The 18,239-nt window shown below is 47.9% G+C and overlaps 2 protein-coding genes across 2 annotated transcripts in view; both read left to right on the top strand.

Annotated features, from left to right (window-relative positions):
- The window catches only part of Heg1 (heart development protein with EGF like domains 1), a 62,245-nt gene extending 44,079 nt beyond the window's left edge, over positions 1-18,166 (top strand). Inside the window, 5 exon segments of the mRNA XM_037209990.1 lie at positions 920-962; positions 1,282-1,319; positions 9,873-9,960; positions 12,662-12,836; positions 15,498-18,166. Coding sequence (XP_037065885.1) covers positions 920-962; positions 1,282-1,319; positions 9,873-9,960; positions 12,662-12,836; positions 15,498-15,647 — 494 coding nt within the window. The 3' untranslated portion in view covers positions 15,648-18,166.
- Muc13 (mucin 13, cell surface associated) overlaps positions 15,847-18,239 on the top strand; it is a 59,648-nt gene continuing 57,255 nt past the window's right edge. The window contains exon 1 of the mRNA XM_028886360.2: positions 15,847-15,877. Coding sequence (XP_028742193.2) covers positions 15,847-15,877 — 31 coding nt within the window. The remainder of the gene's footprint in view (positions 15,878-18,239) is intronic.

Below are 18,239 nucleotides of genomic sequence, written 5' to 3'. Positions count from 1 at the left end.
GACCAGACAAGCTTGAGAATGGCTGACCCAGGAGAAGAGCTGGGCCTTAGTCTATCCAGGGGGCCCAGAGCTGTACCACCAGAGGGTTCAGCTGACCTAGGAGAAGAGCTGGGACTTAGCCTATCCAGAGGGCCCAAAGCTGTATGGTTCAAATCTTTGTTCTTGGCAAGGTGAAAATAAGGACACTTCTAGATACATGTTGAGAGAGACCAGCTCCCTCTCTTTCCCCCAGGGTACTCTTGAGGAGGGAGAAGTGAGAAGTTCGTAGATAGAAATATAGAGGAGAGAGACAGTTAGAAACACAGGGTAGCTCGGGAGGGCCTGGGTCCTAATCCACCAGCCCCTCTGTCTCTACTAAAGGACTTTATAAAGGAATGCTAAGGGGTGGAGCAAAAGACACCCCCCCCCCAGCACAGCCAAGGCAGACCATCCCAGACACCTGGTGACCATGCACGTGGTCCAGCCATCCCCTAATGCAGCCCTGCTGTGTAAAGCAAGCTCGGATCTCACTAGGAAAGCTTTGTGGGCTCCCACAACATCTAGGATCTTAGGTTTTCATAAGTGAATGGTAAGCATTATGAAAACCCGGGCATCGATCAGGACTGCGTTCCAGAGGGTGTCATCCACAACACTTCTCCCTCCTGATGGAAGAAGGCTAAGATATTTCACCACCTCTAAGAAATCATTACTATTATTATTCTCTCATAACCTCTTTTTACTACTGATGGGGAACTGAGCCACACTGAGGTCAAGAAGAGTTTCTTGATCACTTTAAGAATTGAGATGACAACGGTTCAGGTCAGGATCTAGATAATTTTAAAACTTTTGGCTTCTGGAATATTCTTGTGGACTTTTGGGTGTTTAATTCGGTGTGAGTTTTGGTCCTGTGGACCCTCATGAATTTCCTTTTCTCTTTCAGCATGTGAAGATGGATACAGGCTTGAAAATGAAACCTGTATGAGGTGAGTTCCCTATTCACTTTTTCTGGTGAAGTTTTTAAAAACTACCCTAAAAGACAGGCCATCTAGGCAGAGAGGGTGCTGGCGCACATCTTTAATCCCAGCACTTGGGAGGCAGAGGCAGGCGGATCTCTGAGTTCGAGGTCAGCCTGGTCTACAGAGTGAGTTCCAGGATGGCCAGGGCAACCCAGAATAACAAAACAGACAGACAGACCAGCCTAATAAAGGAACCTATCCTAAGTAAAGAAATTTCTCATATGCGTTGCCTCGTTACGGCTTTTGAGATTCGAATGTGAGTCTCCTTTGTCTCTCTCGTCTACAGTTGCCCGTTCGGCCTTGGTGGTCTCAACTGTGGAAACCGTAAGTATCCCCAAGTGGAGAATTGTGACCAGGGGAGGGACCCGGCCTGCTGACAGCCTCCTCCCATCTCCACTGTGTGCTTATGTCCTGTGCTGGGTGTGTGAAAAAAACAGATAGTGCTTTCCCAAGCTCAAATTCTAGAGGAAGAAGCAAACACTCCTGTACAGCTCTGCCTGTGCTCTGAGCGTGCTAAGTCAGGCATGCGGTGGAGGCGCGGAGCAGAGCCCACACCTGAGGGAGAAGCCAAGCTACTCAGGAGTGTTTCTTGTAAATAATGGAATTGGAGGGAGGTTTAGAAAGACTTTGGGCAGATACGGGGGTGGAGTGAGAGTAGGAAGGATGTCCCAGAGCTGGGCTGGTGGGGGAAGGGGCAGACAGGGGGGGAGGGAGGCACCATTTAGGACCCATTTACAGTCTTGAGGCAGCCCAGATCCATGGCGTTTTGGGTACAGTTTGTAAGTGGGTGTGCCCAAATTATGGGAGGAAAACCAGACGGGAAGTACAGCATTAGGTTTGCAAAGTACACAGGGAGTTCCTAGGCTGCAATCGGTAACTGCTAGGGAGCTAGCAATCTCAGCACAGGAGGGTTAGATTGGGGAAAAGCCGCTGAGACTGAAGTGAGCAAGAGAGAGCGTAAGAGTCAGGAGACTTCAGTGGAGTGCCAGCTGTGGACAAGGACCAGCCTGGGAAGTCACCTACTATCAGGAGGAATCTTACTCCCCGAAGTAAAGCTCAGCGTGGTCAGGGCTGATGGTGCGGCAAGCATGACCCAGTCCCTCCTGAAGAGCAGTTTGAGACGTTTTAGATTGGCTTACACTGGCATTTTTCAAGATGGAAGTTACCTTGAAATTCATGAAACAAAATTTGTGATACGGGATATGGTAGAGTGGAAGAAGAAGAAGAGCAATTAAGACAGTTCCGGGTAGCTTTGCCTCCTGTTGTGCGGGCGAATGTGCAAATGGTAAACATCTACGTTTACCAGCTTGGAAGTAGATGTGATTTTATTCCATGTGTGTTAAGGCTCCCCAGTTGCGAGCCGGGCAGCGGTGGCGCACGCCTTTAACGGATCTCTGTGCGTTCGAGGCCAGCCTGGGCTACAGAGTGAGATCCAGGACAGGCACCAAAGCTACACAGAGAAACCCTGTCTTGAAAACAAAAACAAAAACAAACCAAAAGACTCCCCGGTTTCCATTCCCCTCTGTGTGCCCCACTTCTTATGTCTTAAGTGTACTCGGCAAGCTTAGCTTAGCCTTTCTCCCTACCCTGTCTGTCTTTTTATGGTTTGTTTTTGTTGTTGTTGTGGTTTTTTGTTTTTTTGTTTTTTGTTTTTTTTTTTGAGACAAAGTCCCTATATGTAGCCCTGGCTTTCCTGGAACTCACTTTGTTCAAGGCTGGCCTTGAACTCACAGAGATCCTCCTGCCTCTGCCTCCTGAGTGCTGGGTCCTAGATCTTTCTAGTTTTGTGTTCAGGAGAATAGCTGTCATTCAGGAAGGTAGTATTGCATGTGTCCATGTTCTGGGTTATGTGCCATTGCTGGGGTTTTTTGTTTGTTTGTTTGTTTGTTTTTTTATATGACTGGCCGTTGCTACTGTCTCTCTAGGAAATGCATACCCTGCATCCATTTACTCTCTCAGCCTTATGGTGAGAAAATCATCATGTTATTTGTTTGTGAAGGTTTTGAAAATAACCAGGATTTCTCTCAGGTCCCTGAGACCACTTTTCCCTCCCCATTTATCCAAGTGGCCATCATTATGTCCAGCAGACACTTGCTTGGATTATTGGCTCTAGCCCACTTCAGGAACGAATACTGACAGTTTATCGTTAAACTGTGGTGACTTTGATAGCTACTTCAAGGTAGCGTTATAAAACATTTTATGGTAGCTGATAAAAATGTTATGACTTGTGATAACATGTCAAGTGACACTTGCTGTACATGCTTCAGCAGCACACACTGAGAGACACTTGCCACCTGGCTCTTTATCTGAGGTCTGGACCCAGCCCTGGGTGTTGGTTACGGAGTTGGGGGCACCTGGACATCTCCCCATTGGTGATGAAAGCCCCTGACTGAGGAAGCCATGACTCATCATTCAGTGTTTTATACCGCCCATCCTGGGGGCTGTCACCCAAGCTGATTTTGGTTTCCTTCTTTTAGTTTTGAGATGTGATCTTACTGTATATAGGCCAGGCTAGCCTCAAACTCACCATCATCCTGCCTCCGTCTCTCGAGTGCTAGGTTTACCAGTGTGCTCTCCCATGCCTGGTCTATCGATTTTCTGTAGGCAGGAAACGTCTCTAGATGATTGATTTCTTGGCACAACCCCAAGTGGGACAGATAAGCCAGCTTTTCCCAGCTACATGCATGACCTTGAAGTTCTCTCCTTCCTGCATTCCAGGCTGTCATCCGGTTTCTATATTCCAGGCATAGGCATCATCTGTCTGCATTTTGAAAGACTCTTGCTGGCTTTCTGGCTTTGCCCAGGTTCTACTCCTTATAGAAAATACCCTTCAAAGGGGTAGAATGAATCATCCTCAAGGCTTTAGTCCCCAAGGACACGTAGGCCACCCACACCAAGGCTCGGGGCTCCCATTGGCTTATCCCTCTTCTTTCCACGGAATATTTCTTTGTCTCTGTTTGTCCCCCACATTCCAACGATTGTGTCTTCTTCTCCTGTGGTCCAGAATTCTTCCCCAGATGTGTGACAGACCTGTCCCTTGTCCTTTGCTCTTTTCTTAGAGTTCACGTCTCCTTTGTTGCTTGAACTTCATGTTGGGTCCTCCGCACAGGTGTGTCGTGTCTCCCCTGACGCTTTGGGTTGCTTCACCTTTGCCCCCTTGTTCATGTGTGTTTGTATGTATGCATGTAGTATGTATGTATGTATATTTATGTATGTGTGTATGTAATGTGTGTGTTTATATATGCGTGTATGTATATATCTGTTTATTGAGTTATGATCTAACATATCTCCCATACTAGCCTAAAATTTACTTTGTAACTTAAGATGGCCTCAAATTCACAATCCTCCTGCTTCAGCCTTTCAAGTGCTGGGATTACAGGCAGGTGCCACTATGCCAGCCAATTTGTTCTCTTTTTAAATTTTTTACTTTGTCATAGCATAGAATGATGTAAAATCATTGATTTTTCCCTTTTCAAACCCCAAATCAATTAGAGTACAGGTGTAAGGTAAGGAAAGAGGAGGATGCACACCATCCATCACCCATTGTACACCACACACCATCTCTGTGAGGACCAGCAGCCCCAGTTACCAGGGAAAGAGGAGGATGCACACCATCCATCACCCATTATACACCATACACCGTCTTCGTGAGGACCAGCAGCCCCAGTTACCAGGCACCTACTAGACACAGTTTCAGATCTCCTCACTCCACACCTATGAAATCAGAATCTGGAAATTTACCAAACTCAGCAGCTTGCTTGCATGTTTCATTGCACACAGCCTACAGCTTGAAGACCACGCGTCATCCATGTGACTGTGCATCTCTTTTTCAAGGAACTGGACTTCACTGGATGTACTATTTTGTAGCCTGTTTTTCTAAACTTTTAAAATTAAGATTTTATTTCATGTAAATGAGTATTTTCCCCGCATGTGTGCACAGTGCATCCCTGGTGCCCACAGAAGCCAGAAGAGAGCATCAGATCCTCTAGAACTGGAGTTACAGATGGCTGTGAGCCACCACGTGGGTGTCGGAATTGAACTCAGGTCCTCCGAAGAGCAGCCAGTACTGAGCTATCTCTCCAGCCCTGTAACCTGTTTATAACTGTGCAGTGTTTTCGTTTCTATACTCTTATTACGTCACTTTGGATAGTGCCATACTATTCTATGCTACAATTTACTTAAGTGCGTCGTCCCTCTGGTGACCTTTTTTTATGGGCTCATCCTCTAAGCCATTTCTCTGATTTATGGCCACTGTCGCCTCATGACTGCAGAACTCACACTGTTGTTCCAGATTAGTTTCTTACCAGGGACAGACATTCTTGTCCATCCCTCTTTCGGACGCATTCCACGTGCCCTTTTTTTTTTTTAAAGCCTCTGGCTCAGTGGAGGTCCCTTCCAAGTGTGGCTTTTAGAGCCATCTTTTCTGTTTGAGGTCTCTTCCAGTGAACTAGAGCTTTCCACCTAACGATACCCCCCCCCCCACACACACACACACTGTCTTCCACCCACAACCTGGAACACAAGGAACTTTTCTCTCTGCTCTCCCTGTCGTCGTCGCATGGGGCTGCACGGAGATTCAGGTCAGAGGAAGTGCTGGAGTCAACTCAGCGCAGTTGTCCAGAAAGACACGAAACGCTTAGGAGGAAGGAACGACCGATTTAAATCACGCGGAAGTCAGAGCAAGCAGTCATTCCCATGGCCTCAACTGGCTTCCTTTCCCATCGTAACACGGGGGAAGCAGGGCTTGGGGGAGGAGAACCCTAGTCTGTGTTGGGTGTCCCCATGGCCTGGTGAGGTGGGAAGGAACAGGAACTCCAGCAGAGAGTGAGAGTCCCGTGAACATCATCCTAATGTCGTCAGTAGGCACTGGGTGGTAGGTTCACACGTAGCCTGGAGACTTGGAAATTGGGAAACTTCAGAGGAAGGAAAGGAAGCGCCTTGCGCAGAGCTGTCGGAAGATGGGGAGGCTTCAGAGGCACACCTCTGACCTTATGTGGTTAAGTACTGAACGAGTTTTAAAAGAAATCCAATAGGACTGCCTAGAAAGCTCTGTTGCATGGTTTTAAAGAAAGAAAGAAAGCCCTTTCTAAAGGAAGTTCTTCTGGAGTAAAAGGCTGGCAGGCTTAAGCAGTTTGGAACCTGGGACCCAGTGTCAGGCATGGTAGGAATCCCTGGAGTGGGCTCCTCTGGCAGCCCAGGTCTGAGCTTGCAGAGCGTAGCCTACCGAGTGTGACTCCACCTCCTCTCTGCTTTTACCTGGCGTGGCTGTCCACAGGCTTCCTTTCCTTCCCAGACCACATGAAGGAAAACAGAGTCCCCATATAGCTCTTGAGTGTGTGTGAAAGGGAAAGTTCTCTCTATTTTCCACTTGAGTGTGGGTCATGGATTCATTCCTCATCAGCCGTGGCCAAGGATGTCAACATGAGTGAGCACCCCCCACTGCAGAGGGAGGGAGGAAGTCATTCCCAGAAGAGGTGGACTCTACAGACAATGGGTTGCTTCCAAATAACTGTGTATCCAAAGCAAAGAGCTCCCGAGGAAGGGGGAGGCCCAGAGTGGGTTGGTTTGGTGGAAAAATACAAGCAGAGATCACAGCCTCAAGCTGAGAGGGCGGTGGAAGGAGCCATTGCCAGCGAGGCCTGAGGACCCCAGCTTCATCTCGAAGCATCTCCTCAGACTAGAGAGCACAGGACAGACAGATGGTGTCTCTGTCTCTGTCCTGCAAAGTTAGAAGTAGACATGATCGTTGGCATTGGGGAAGAAAGGCCCCATGAAGCCCTGTGGCTCAGAAAACTAAAGTCAGTCTTTGCACCCAAAAGATCAGTTAAAATGATCCTGTAAGACAGTGCCCTTGGTAGAGATGGTGAAGGGTATGTGAGATCTCTTCTCCTGTTCATTTTATCATTATTTCCTTTATTTAAACGTTTTTAATTAGCATATGCACTTTCAGGTTTCACAGTGGCATTTTCAAACATAATACTTTTATGTTAATTCTCCTTACCCTACTGTAACCTGAGGCAAAGCCTTTCTGTCCTGATTGTCCAGTCCCAAATAATCATCCAGAGGCTTATATTACTTATAAATGTTTGGCTGATGGCTCTGGCTTATTACTAGCTAAATCTTATGTTTAAATTAACCCAGTTCTATTAATCTGTGCATCACCACATGGCCCATGGCTTACCGTTTCTCTGACATCTTGTTCCTTGGGTGGCTGGTTCACATCTGCCCGACCCCGCCCTCCCTCTCCCTGTATTTCCATTTGGCTTTCCCACCCAGCCTTATTCTGCCTGGCTACAGGCCAAATCAGCTTTATTTATCAACCAATGAGAGCACCACATATTCATAGCGTACAGAAAGACCATCTCACAGCACCTTACCTGCTCCCGAGTACCCGTCCACCTCCCCACAGCCTCCTTTGCTCAGGTCACATGTGTCCTGTGGCTTCCCCGCTCGACTCCTTTTTTCCCTCTCATGGTCTCCTTTCTAGTGTTCTAACTCCTGCTCACCCCACTCATATAAACGTTGCAAGCTAGGTTCCAGATACCTGAGTCTGGGTTGCTTCACTTGGTCCACAGTGAATGTCTTTAAAAGAAAAAAAAAAGGCGGGGGGGGGGGGAGTATATGATAGTTGGTGCCTCAAGGGAAAGAAGGGGGACCAAGTGAGATTTTATTGTTTATTTAAAAAAGCTGTCCTGCTGGGTATGCTGGCACATGCTTGTAATTCTAGTACTTGGAAAGTTGGAGCAGGAGGATCGTGAGTTTGAGGCAAGCCTGGGCTACATAGTGAGTTCCAAGCTACCCTAGGCTGTATAACCTGAGTTATTCCTCCTCCTCCCTGTCTGCCTTCTCCTCTCCTGCCATTGTGTGTGTGTGTGTGTGTGTGTGTGAGAGAGAGAGAGAGAGAGAGAGAGAGAGAGAGAGAGAGAGTGTGTGTGAGAGTGTGTGTATGAGAGAGAGAGAGAGTCTGTGTGTGAGAGTGTGTGTGTGTGTGTGAGAGAGAGAGAGAGAGAGTCTGTGTGTGAGAGTGTGTGTGTGTGAGAGAGAGAGAGAGAGAGTCTGTGTGAGAGTGTGTGTGTGTGAGAGAGAGTCTGTGTGTGAGAGTGTGTGTGTGTGAGAGAGAGAGAGTCTGTGTGTGAGAGTGTGTGTGTGTGTGAGAGAGAGTCTGTGTGTGAGAGTGTGTGTGTGTGAGAGAGAGAGAGTCTGTGTGTGAGAGTGTGTGTGTGTGTGAGAGAGAGAGAGAGAGTGTGTGTGTGAGAGTGTGTGTGTGTGTGAGAGAGAGTGAGAGTGAGAGTGTGTGTGTGTGTGTGTGTGTGTGTGTGTGTGTGTGAGAGAGAGAGAGAGAGAGAGAGAGAGAGAGAGAGAGAGAGAGAGAGAGATTTTAATTTAGATTTCTCAGTGTGAAAGAAAGCAGACAATATCCACATCTGAGCATGGCTTGTTTTACTTAAAATGATGTTATCCAGTTCCATCCATTTTCCTGCAAAATACGTTGTTTTTCAGACAAAATCATTGATTTCAGAGGGAACGTGCTGGAACCTGCATCCACTTACAGGGTCAAATAGCGGACATTTGGTTGTTTTGCTGGAAGCGAGAAAATTTAGTGTGGTGTATGGGATAAATAAGAGTTAAAGTTTTTTGGTTTTTGAGACAGGTTCTCACTGTAGCTATGGTTATTCTGGATCTTGCTCTGTAGACCAAACTGTTCTTGAACTCAGAGAGCCACCTGGCTCTGCCTCCCAAGTGCTGGGATTAAAGGTGTGCGCCCCTAAGCCTGACTTAGACTTCAGTTTTTAAAAACAGAAGAAGCGGCTAGGCGGTGGTGGTGCCTGGAACTTGTTCTGTAGCCCAGGCTGGCCTCAAACTCATGGAGATCTGTCTGCCTCTGCCTCTCAAGTGCTGGGATTAAAGGCGTGTACCACCATGCCCAGCTAAAATAAATATTTTTTTTTAAAAAAAAAAAAAGAAAATCTAGTTACTAGCCTTTCATTCTAGATCTTGGAAACTGAGAAACCAATTTTCATTGTATTTCCACAAGAAAAAAATAGAATATTTAATGTAATTTATAAGGATTAATTTTGCTACAAATATACAGATATAAAACCCAATTAATCAGACCTTCCAGCATTATCTATCAGTGCTGATTTCTGGTAGTTAAGTTTATGTATAAGGAGCCTCCTGGGTCCCTAGCGTGGTTTATGCAGTGACCCCAGACCCTGCACTTAACAGACCAGTAATAGTTCTTCTGAAATTGAAGAGTTTAACTTGGCTCAGTTCTTTTACCAAGTAAGACCCTAAAACTGAATCTAGCTCTGTTTTGTTGTTGTTTTGCTTTGTTTTTTGTTTTTTGTTTTTTAGACAGGGTTTCCCTGTGTAGCCCTGGCTGCCCTGGAACTAGCTCTATAGACCAGGCTGGCCTCGAACTCACAGAGATCCGCCTGGCTCTGCCTTCCGTGTGTATCAAGCGTCTTTATCTCTACTGTCACCATCAAGATAACAAGCTAAATTCCCTCATGTATGCCTTTCACACAATAAAAGGCACCCATCTTAAATGAGAGAGGGAAACAAACTGTTGAGAGTAAAATCTCTCAGAACAGTTTGGGGAAACTTAATGCTTGCCTGTCTCTTTCCCTTTTGTGGTTGAGTGACATCATCAGGCTGTCCCACAGCAAGAATCTCAGGGCCACCACCCTAGAAGGGGCTGAACGGGGGAATCCTGTCAAGACAGAGAAAGTGGAAGTCTAGCCTTAGAGATTTCTGGGCCAGAGACCTGGCAATGGGAGAGAGCAGCCGGGACCTTGCAGGCAGGGGTTGGGGGTGGGGTGGAGGCTTTTTACTCGTGACCTCCTGCCAATCCACCCTGTCTGTCTGTCCCTTTAGCCTACCAGCTCATCACCGTGGTGATAGCAGCCGCAGGAGGTGGCCTTCTTCTCATCCTGGGCATCGCACTGATTGTGACCTGTTGCAGGTGAGTGGTGAGAACTCACATCTCAGTCCTGTTTTACCAGCCATGTTATAGAGGGTCAGCTTTTCACCTTGAGCAAACTAGCATTGGGGAAACTGAGGCAAGAGGAAAATGACTCTGAGGATGAGGCCAGCCTGGGTCGATAGCAAGTGCTAGGCGAGCCTGGGCTACATGATAAAAATCCTGTCTCCAAAGAACCAAAATAAATAACACAAGCAATGGGACTTTATCAAAATCCAGAACTTTCGGGCTGGAGAGATGGCTCAGAGATTAAGAGCACTGGCTGCTCTTCCTGAGATCCTGAGTTCAATTCCCAGCAACCACATAGTGGCTCACAACCATCTGTAATGAGATCTGGTGCCCTCTTCTGGCCTGCAGGCATACATGCAGACAGAACACTGTATACACAATAAATAATTAAAAAAAAAAAAAAAATCCAGAACTTTCACGCCCCAGAGCTGAGGACATATGTGGCTCCGTGACTAGAGGACTTGCCTGGCACACGTGAAGCCCTGGGTTTGCTCTCCAGCCATGCAAAAACTAAGCATGGTGTTGTCTTCTTCTGAACCAGCCCAGGAGGTAAAGGCAGGAGGAATCAATAATTCAAAGTCATCCTCAGCTAGGAAGCAAGCCCAAGGAAAGCCAGATACGGGAGGCCGTTCTAAAAATACAAAACAGCCAGATTCGGTGGCACACGTCTTTAATCCCAGCACTCTGGAGACAGAGACACTTGGATCTCCTTGAATTAAAGGCCGATCTGATTTGGGAACACATCCACACAAGAATGTGTTTCTTGTGTATTCACAAGAAATATCCTGGTGTATTCACAGCGATTCTATTCCTAAAAGTCAAAAGGGAAAACGATCCCAGTGCCTGTGGGCCGATGAATGTGACCCAGCAGTACCCCAGAGCCACAGTCAGCCATTGACTGACACATGGGCAGACCTTCACAATCTTATTCTAAGTGAAAAAGGGCATCTGACAGATCGTCGGGGGTGTGGTATGAATATGAGTTCTTAAAGTAGTCTGGTCTAATAGAGACAGAAAGTAGACTAGTTGGAGTCTACTTGGGAGGAGGGCAGGTTAGGGAATTTGGAAGACGGGGTGGTTGCTAAGGGGTTGGTGACGAAATCAGTTTTGAAATTGTGATGGTGGTCGCACCACTGTGCATATGTTAAAAACCATTGAAAGAGTAAATCGTAGGGTTGCGTCCATCGTCTCTCAGGGCTGTGTGTATAGAGAGAGAAGCAGACGAAGACTCGGGAGAGAGGGGGCTGCCTGATCTCTGTTAGCAGTAAAGAGGCTGGAGCCATGGTTTGGATGAAAGTGACCTTTGCTCCGGGCTTCCTGTGATGGAGTTTCCATGGGAAGGGAAGAGAAAGGGGAGACTAGATCCCCCTTGTCTACAATTACCTGTTCAAGTAAAGGAAAATTAACAATCATTGACTTAGAGGATATCCAATGGAATTATTTGTACGTAACAGATGGAGGGACCTTATCAAAAATAGCTCGTTATCTTTTTGTGCCAGTGATATAAGGACATTTTAAGGCATCCCCTGCCTCCAGGAAGGCCACCAAGAATAACTTCCTGTATGCACTCCCTCCCTCAGGAGTTCAGGGTGCATGGTACAGCCATCCCTTCTCACATAGAAATCAGAGATAAGCATGCGTGGAAATAAACCGGAGCAGTTATGTGGAGAAACAGAGCCTGGCAGCTGGGATGACATAAGCCTTGTATTGGCAACATTCTCGGTCACACAGTGTAGTCATTTTTGGAGGGAGCCTGGACGCTTGGTTACTGAAAAGTGAAGACAGCAGTGGGGTCATCCTGTCCCACCTCAGTAGGGGCAGCTCTGCTCTGAGCCCGAAGGAAGGACCGGTACTGAGGCCATGCTTTATGACGCTGAGTCATTTCTATCCTTTCCCGGAAACTTAAAGTGCAGGACAAACAGCGGGCTTCAGATTCTCTAACTCAGAGCAAATAATAATGAAATGTTCCTGGTCCTCCGCCCACAAGACAGACAGTTGCCCTGACCATTTCTAGGCAGTGAAACCTCACGGTAGGGCTTCTGGGCCTGCTAAAATGAGAACGTGGAGAGTCTAGAAGCTGGGGGCCCCATCAAGGTTTTATGGTTTGTGAGGTTGTAAAGAAAACATGGCCGGGGAGAGGAGAGACCAACCCCGTCCCAGGTGGCTAGTAGCTGCAGGGGAGACATGGGCTAAGTCTCCGGGAGCCAGAGCTGCCCGAGGCCTGGCTCCCCATTCTGGAACAGCATTGATGCTTCATCTGTGGCTACTGAGGTTTGGCCAGCATTGAGCTCCTTTCCTGCCCACAGGCACCTGTGAATGCTGATTCTTGTGCCCCTCGATAACCCAGGGCACAGTACCCTCTGCTCCCAGCGGACACTAATGGCTCCTTCGGGGCTGTCTTCATGTTCCGTTTGGACTCTTGAATTTAGGAAGTCTTTTTTACATCTTCTTTTGGATGGCAGAGGGGGCACCTAATGTCAGTTTTAGGTTTTTTTAGTCAAATACTAAACTATAGTAGCCTTTCTGGTGGGCAGCCACATGGGATTACAGGGGCAGGCAGTTCCCCGACTAATTGATGTTGCCAGACACACTCATCAGCCTTGTGGCCGCTGGGGCCGTTTCCTGACACAACTAACTGATAGAACTTGTCGCACGTTCTTTTAACATCTCACAGAAAGAGTAAAAATGACATAAGTAAGCTCATCTTCAAAAGCGGGGACTTCCAAATGTCCCCGTACGCCGAGTACCCCAAGAATCCTCGCTCACAAGAATGGGGCCGAGAAGCCATTGAAATGCACGAGAATGGGAGCACGAAAAACCTTCTGCAGATGACAGACGTGTACTACTCGGTAGGTGCCTGTGCCCAGCCGGCCCGGGCCCGGCTCAGAGCTCCTTGTGAAAGTGTCGGAGTTCATTAAGGCTCCAAGAGAACAGTGACGCAAGCCTCTCCGATACACAGTGTGTTTACCATTCAGCTTAACAATGGCCTGGTTGCACCGTCTTTATCTGTTTGAGTATCAGGGATACTCCCACAGAGTGAATTACTGTTAGCGAATGGGGAGTGGGGAGTCGTAATTCCTAAACTTGCTTTTCTGAGTAGGGACGGGAACTTCAAAGGAAGAGAGAATGTGGTTTTAGCCCTTTGCCCTCTCCTGTGGCTTGCTCTCTTGTATCTCACCTGCTGTGGTTTGTCAGTCAAAACTGGGAGCTGGGAAAGACGCGGCCAGAAGGGCTCCATGGCATCTTCACCTTGGAGGTTTCAGAAACTCAGTGGATAATCACTGGCTCCGTCTTCACCATCGGGAAAGCTGGGAGCATGCCCTAAGCCAGTCAGTGCTTCTCAGCCTTCCCGATGCTGCGACTGTTTAAAACAGTTCCTCGTGTGGTGGTGACCCCCCAACCATACAATTATTTTCTGTGCTACTTCATAGCAGTAATTCTGCTGCTGTTGTGAATCATAGTGTAAATATCTGATGTGCGGGATATCTGATATGCAACCCCTGTGAAGAGTTGTTCGACCGCCCCACCCCAGGGGTCTCGACCCACCAGGTGAGAACCACCGCCTTAAGCCCCTTTTCCTGTCCCACACGGAGGAAAATACAACTTTTATTCCTATGCCGTTCAGTTCAGCTCGAGTTACAGTGCCAGCCGTCAGCAGACACAAATGCAGATATCTGAACAGAAAAATAAACATGTCAGGTGACTTCTCATCAGTTTGCTGCGTAGCAATAAACATGAGACCTTGCCCCGTGGGGACTTAATGGCGCTAGACATTGCGCTATAGAAACCATAATCCCTCTGGTTGCTATGGGGATGAACCAGGCGGATCAGACTTTGGATGGGAGGGGCAGGTTTGTCCCAGTGTGCTCTTTGGAAATTTTCAACCAGGAGGAAGAACGAGGAAGGGGGAGAAAATAAAGATGGACGTGTACCTATAGTTGAACATCCTGTTGATAGTTGAACATCCTGTTTCCGAGCAGGCATTGGTCTTTTTGCCTCTGTCAAGAATATCTTCTCCCTTTTCCCTAACTGATGCTGTAGTAAGTGTATCCTAACCCCACATCCTTTGCTAGGGACTCCTCAGCCCTGGTGTTGTGTGTTAATTCTAACAAACAAGCAGGCAGTATCCTGGGACCCTGTCTCTCTTCGCATACCCATGACATTGTCTTAAGTCTCCTTAGGAGCTCAGGTGAACACGCTTAATTAGGGTTTCTATCGCTTCGAGGAAACCCCATGACCAAAAGCCACGTGGGAAGGAAAAGGTTTATTCAGGTTACACTTTCACATTGCCACATCACCAAAGGGACTCAGAACAAGAACTCAAGCAGGGCAGGAACCTAGAGGCAGGAGCTGATGCAGAGGCCATGGAGGGGTGCTGCTTACTGGCTTGCTCCTCATGGCTTGCTCAGCCTGCTTTTTTATAGAACCCAGGACCACCAGCCCCGGGATGGCCCCACCCACCATGGGCTGGGTCCTCCCCCATCAATCACTAAGAAAATGCCATGCAGTCTGATCTTATGGCAGCATTTTCTCAGTTGAGATTCCTTCCTTTCAGATGACTCTAGTTTGTGTGTCAGGTTAACAAAACTAGCCAGCACAGGCCCTGTCTTCTCTTTATGGAAACAGAGCCCGAGTTGACAGTGTGATGCTGTCACCCGTGTGCCGCTGTCCCTCAAGTGGGTACAAAGTGGTCCAGGCAGTGCCACACTGGGTTCCCATAGGTACCATGTTTCTAATGCACCCTATCTAGTACTTTATTTCTACCAAAAAAAAAAAAAAAGAAAGAAAGAAAGAAAGAAAGAAAGAAAGAAAGAAAGAAAGAAAGAAAGAAAGAAAGAAAGAAAGAAAAAAGCATTAACCTCTGATGCTGCTATGAAGAGTTTTTCATGGGGCCTTTATTGTTGTTTCAGATACCCGGCCTGACTCATGTTTTTTAACCCCCTTTTAAAATGAAGTGAAATGCACCCCACATCCATAAAGAGATAAGCTTGTATGTTAGGTGTAGTGACATGTGCCCGTAATCCCAGCCCATGGTAGGAAGAGACGAGAAGATTGTAGTGGGGGCTAGAGAGATGGCTCAGTGGTTAAGTCCCAGCACCCACACGGCGGCTCTCAGTTGTCTGTAACTCCAGGGAATCGGATGCCCTCTCTGGGCATCTCTGAGCACCGGGCTCACGAGTGAGGCACAGACAAACATGCGGGCAAAACATTCATATATGTAAAATACAATTTAGAAAAGTAATGAAAGTAATTTTTTAAAAGAAGGAGATTGTGCATTTCAGGCCACCAGGAACAGATGGCGCGACTCTGCCCACCCCACCCCCATCTAAATACATAAATAGACCCATGGGAGTTGCGTTTCCAGGTGAGCTGGTGCTTTGATATTTATAGCTGGCCCCAATCTTAATTTACAGCTAGCCCCATCTTAAGTTCATGAAAATGTAAAATCGTTTAAACTTATTTGAGTCCGGGAATAATTATCTTTTTATCCTTTTCTCTTCGGCATCCAGCCCACAAACGTAAGGAACCCTGAACTTGAACGCAACGGACTCTACCCAGCCTACACTGGACTGCCCGGATCAAGGCACTCCTGCATTTTCCCGGGACAGTATAACCCGTCTTTCATCAGCGATGAGAGCAGGAGGAGAGACTACTTCTGAGTCCAGGAGAGAGAGGGGCCGTGTCTCCGAGGCACTTCCCCAGCCCTCTGGCTCAGAGAACGACACCAGAAGGGAGCGCCGTGTACTGGCTGCCTCTAGGACTTGTCAGAGCCACACTTGAGGGGCATGACCACAGTGGGAGAGGACAGATGGATGCGGAACTGCAGGCCACTCATCCAGCACTGGTATTACTGTGAACATGAACGTGGGCCAGTACCGAGTCTCCGAACGTCTGGCGTGTAGAATTGGCTGACTTCCGCAGGAGACCACTAGGCATCATTTCCAGGACCCAGTTCCCCTTTAATTTGCACTTTAATAGATTGGGCAGGGAGGTTTCATTTTTTTGACTCATTTCCAGACTATTCCAGAAAGCCTTCCTTTTCTAGGATCCTTCTGCAGGCCTCAGCGTGGTGATTGATTGGCAGGCAGGTGCTGGCACTTTGGTTTCCCTGCCTGGTGGCTTGTGCTACACACCGGATGGAGTACACATACCACTGTGGTCCAGTGATGCAGCAGTCAGGGGCATAGTCTTTTAAGGTTTCTAGGTTGCCTGAGCTCATTCCCAAGCTAACGCCCTAAACGAGAACTTGACCTTTGCAAGGCGAAGCACACACCTTCCATTTGTGTTGTAAGTTGAGATGATACCTTGGCTTAGGATTTATTCATTTTACTTTTCCAAACAAGAATGAATCAGGGCGAAAGGACTCCCACTTGGTTTTCATTAGAAGTATCCAGCTGCCCCTTAGTAAGTCCTGGCAGGCAGTATCAGGCTGGTCCTCCGTGTGGGAGGGTGTTTTTGAACCATGTGGGAGTCGCATGGGGCCTGGGACTCTGACGCCAGAGTCTGCAGTTGTAATAGGAAAAGGAGAGTCGATCGCAGGTGCATCTGAGCTAGCTAGCGTCTCAGCACTGAAGGATAAAGCGGCCTGCTGTGGTCCCCACAGCAGAGTGGGACAGAGGAATGGCCTGGACGACAGTATTTCCTGCATCACCCAGTGTTTTGAAAAGCTGGGGGGATTCCCCGAGGAAGAATAGGGAGCTGGGAGAGAGCCACAGGTAAGGGTGTGTACCTGGTAATCTTTGAACCCAGAATGTTGTCCACAAACTCACGGAAACTTTGGACCACTCAAAGCCATTCTCTCGCCCGGGCGTCAATATGTCTGTGTTCTTGTGCAGTGGCCCCTCGAGACTCAGTTATGGTCCAGGTCAGCTTTGGAGAACGAAAGCTTGGCCGGCTAGGGGCCTGAGAGCTTGCTTCGGGGGAAAGAGTTCTGTGTCTTGTTTATTGCACTGTGGTGGGGTCCTGGTGTGTGTGTGTGGAGGGCAGAGGGCTCTGTCCCCTGTGGAACTACATTTATCAACTTGTGGAATATTGGAATATCCTGGTTTGGGATGAGTGAGGAGGGCAAAGCATTTCCCCACTCTGAAGCTGGAAATTCAGTGGCAGATCTTTCTGGAAATGGGGCAGCTGTTGGAGATGGATCTGTCTGTGTGTTTATGTGGGGTTCTCTGGTTCCTCCAAATTTTATGCAGGTCCCCATCCTGTTTTAAGTGTGAGCTGTGCCTCCTGGTCTCCACCACTCAGGACCACTAGTCAGGTGCAGTGGATTTTAACCATCAGAAGGCACTCATGAGTACAGGGAGAATTCTGTTGCTGTTAGTTGATGCTAACTTCAGGTTGCAAAGCAGCCCTCAAGAAGCCATGGGTCTTGCCTCTAGCTCACTGTGGAACTGATGGCTCCTTGTATCTTTGTGAGCTCCTGTGCTCGGCTTGCCTGGGCCCAGATCCCTTGTGAGGTAGCCTGGTTCTAGCCCTTCCCTCAATGTCCCTGTTTGTCCCCAGCCTCACTGCTGTTCCCACCCACACACTTCTAATGCCTTCAGCTGGCGTCACAGCTGCTGAGCACCTGCTTAGGGGCCAGGAGCCTCAAGCCCCACACAATGGAAATTCCCAGAAAAATTCCTGGGAAGAATCCCAGTGTCCAGAAAAAGTGTCCTGTGAGTTCCAAAAATGCTTGCTGACTCATGAGTTTGGTCCAAATAGAGTTGATTAAGAGTGTTTCATTTTTTTTCTTTTTTTTTTTTAACTGTGAAAAAAAATGAGAGCGCCAAGCAAGGGTGAATTCATACTGACTCTACCGTTTCACGGGGGGCTTGAGATGAAGAATTTGTATAAGAGACATAACTTATCTGGGACTCTCTCTGCCCACCATTGGAAGGAATGGGGTGACTGGGTGCTCTGCTACTTGGGGTTACATCCAGATGGAGCCTGGAGATAGGACGTCAGTCAGCAGGCCATGTGCAGGACAGACAGGATGAACCCGTGCCTAGACGTGCAGAGTCTCCGCTGGACACAAGTGCTCAGAGTCCGTCCCTATTACCTAGAACGCATAATTCACGTGCACGGACATGTCACAGTCCTGCATTGGGGTCCCAGGGTGGAGGAAGTGGGGGGAAGGGAAAAGGTACACTGCTTAGGAAATGCTGTGTGCAAAAGAGCCAGGCCAGGCAGAACTTAGCCTATCCTGAGGGGTTCAGGAATAGGAAAGAAAGGGGGCTTTCCAGGGGGTCCTCTCTCTCTCTCTCTCTCTC

This window comes from Peromyscus leucopus, chromosome 12 (genome assembly GCF_004664715.2).
Source record: "Peromyscus leucopus breed LL Stock chromosome 12, UCI_PerLeu_2.1, whole genome shotgun sequence".
Taxonomy (NCBI): domain Eukaryota; kingdom Metazoa; phylum Chordata; class Mammalia; order Rodentia; family Cricetidae; genus Peromyscus; species Peromyscus leucopus.
Note: the sequence above shows the minus strand (reverse complement) of the source record. Positions and strands in the feature narration are given on the sequence as shown.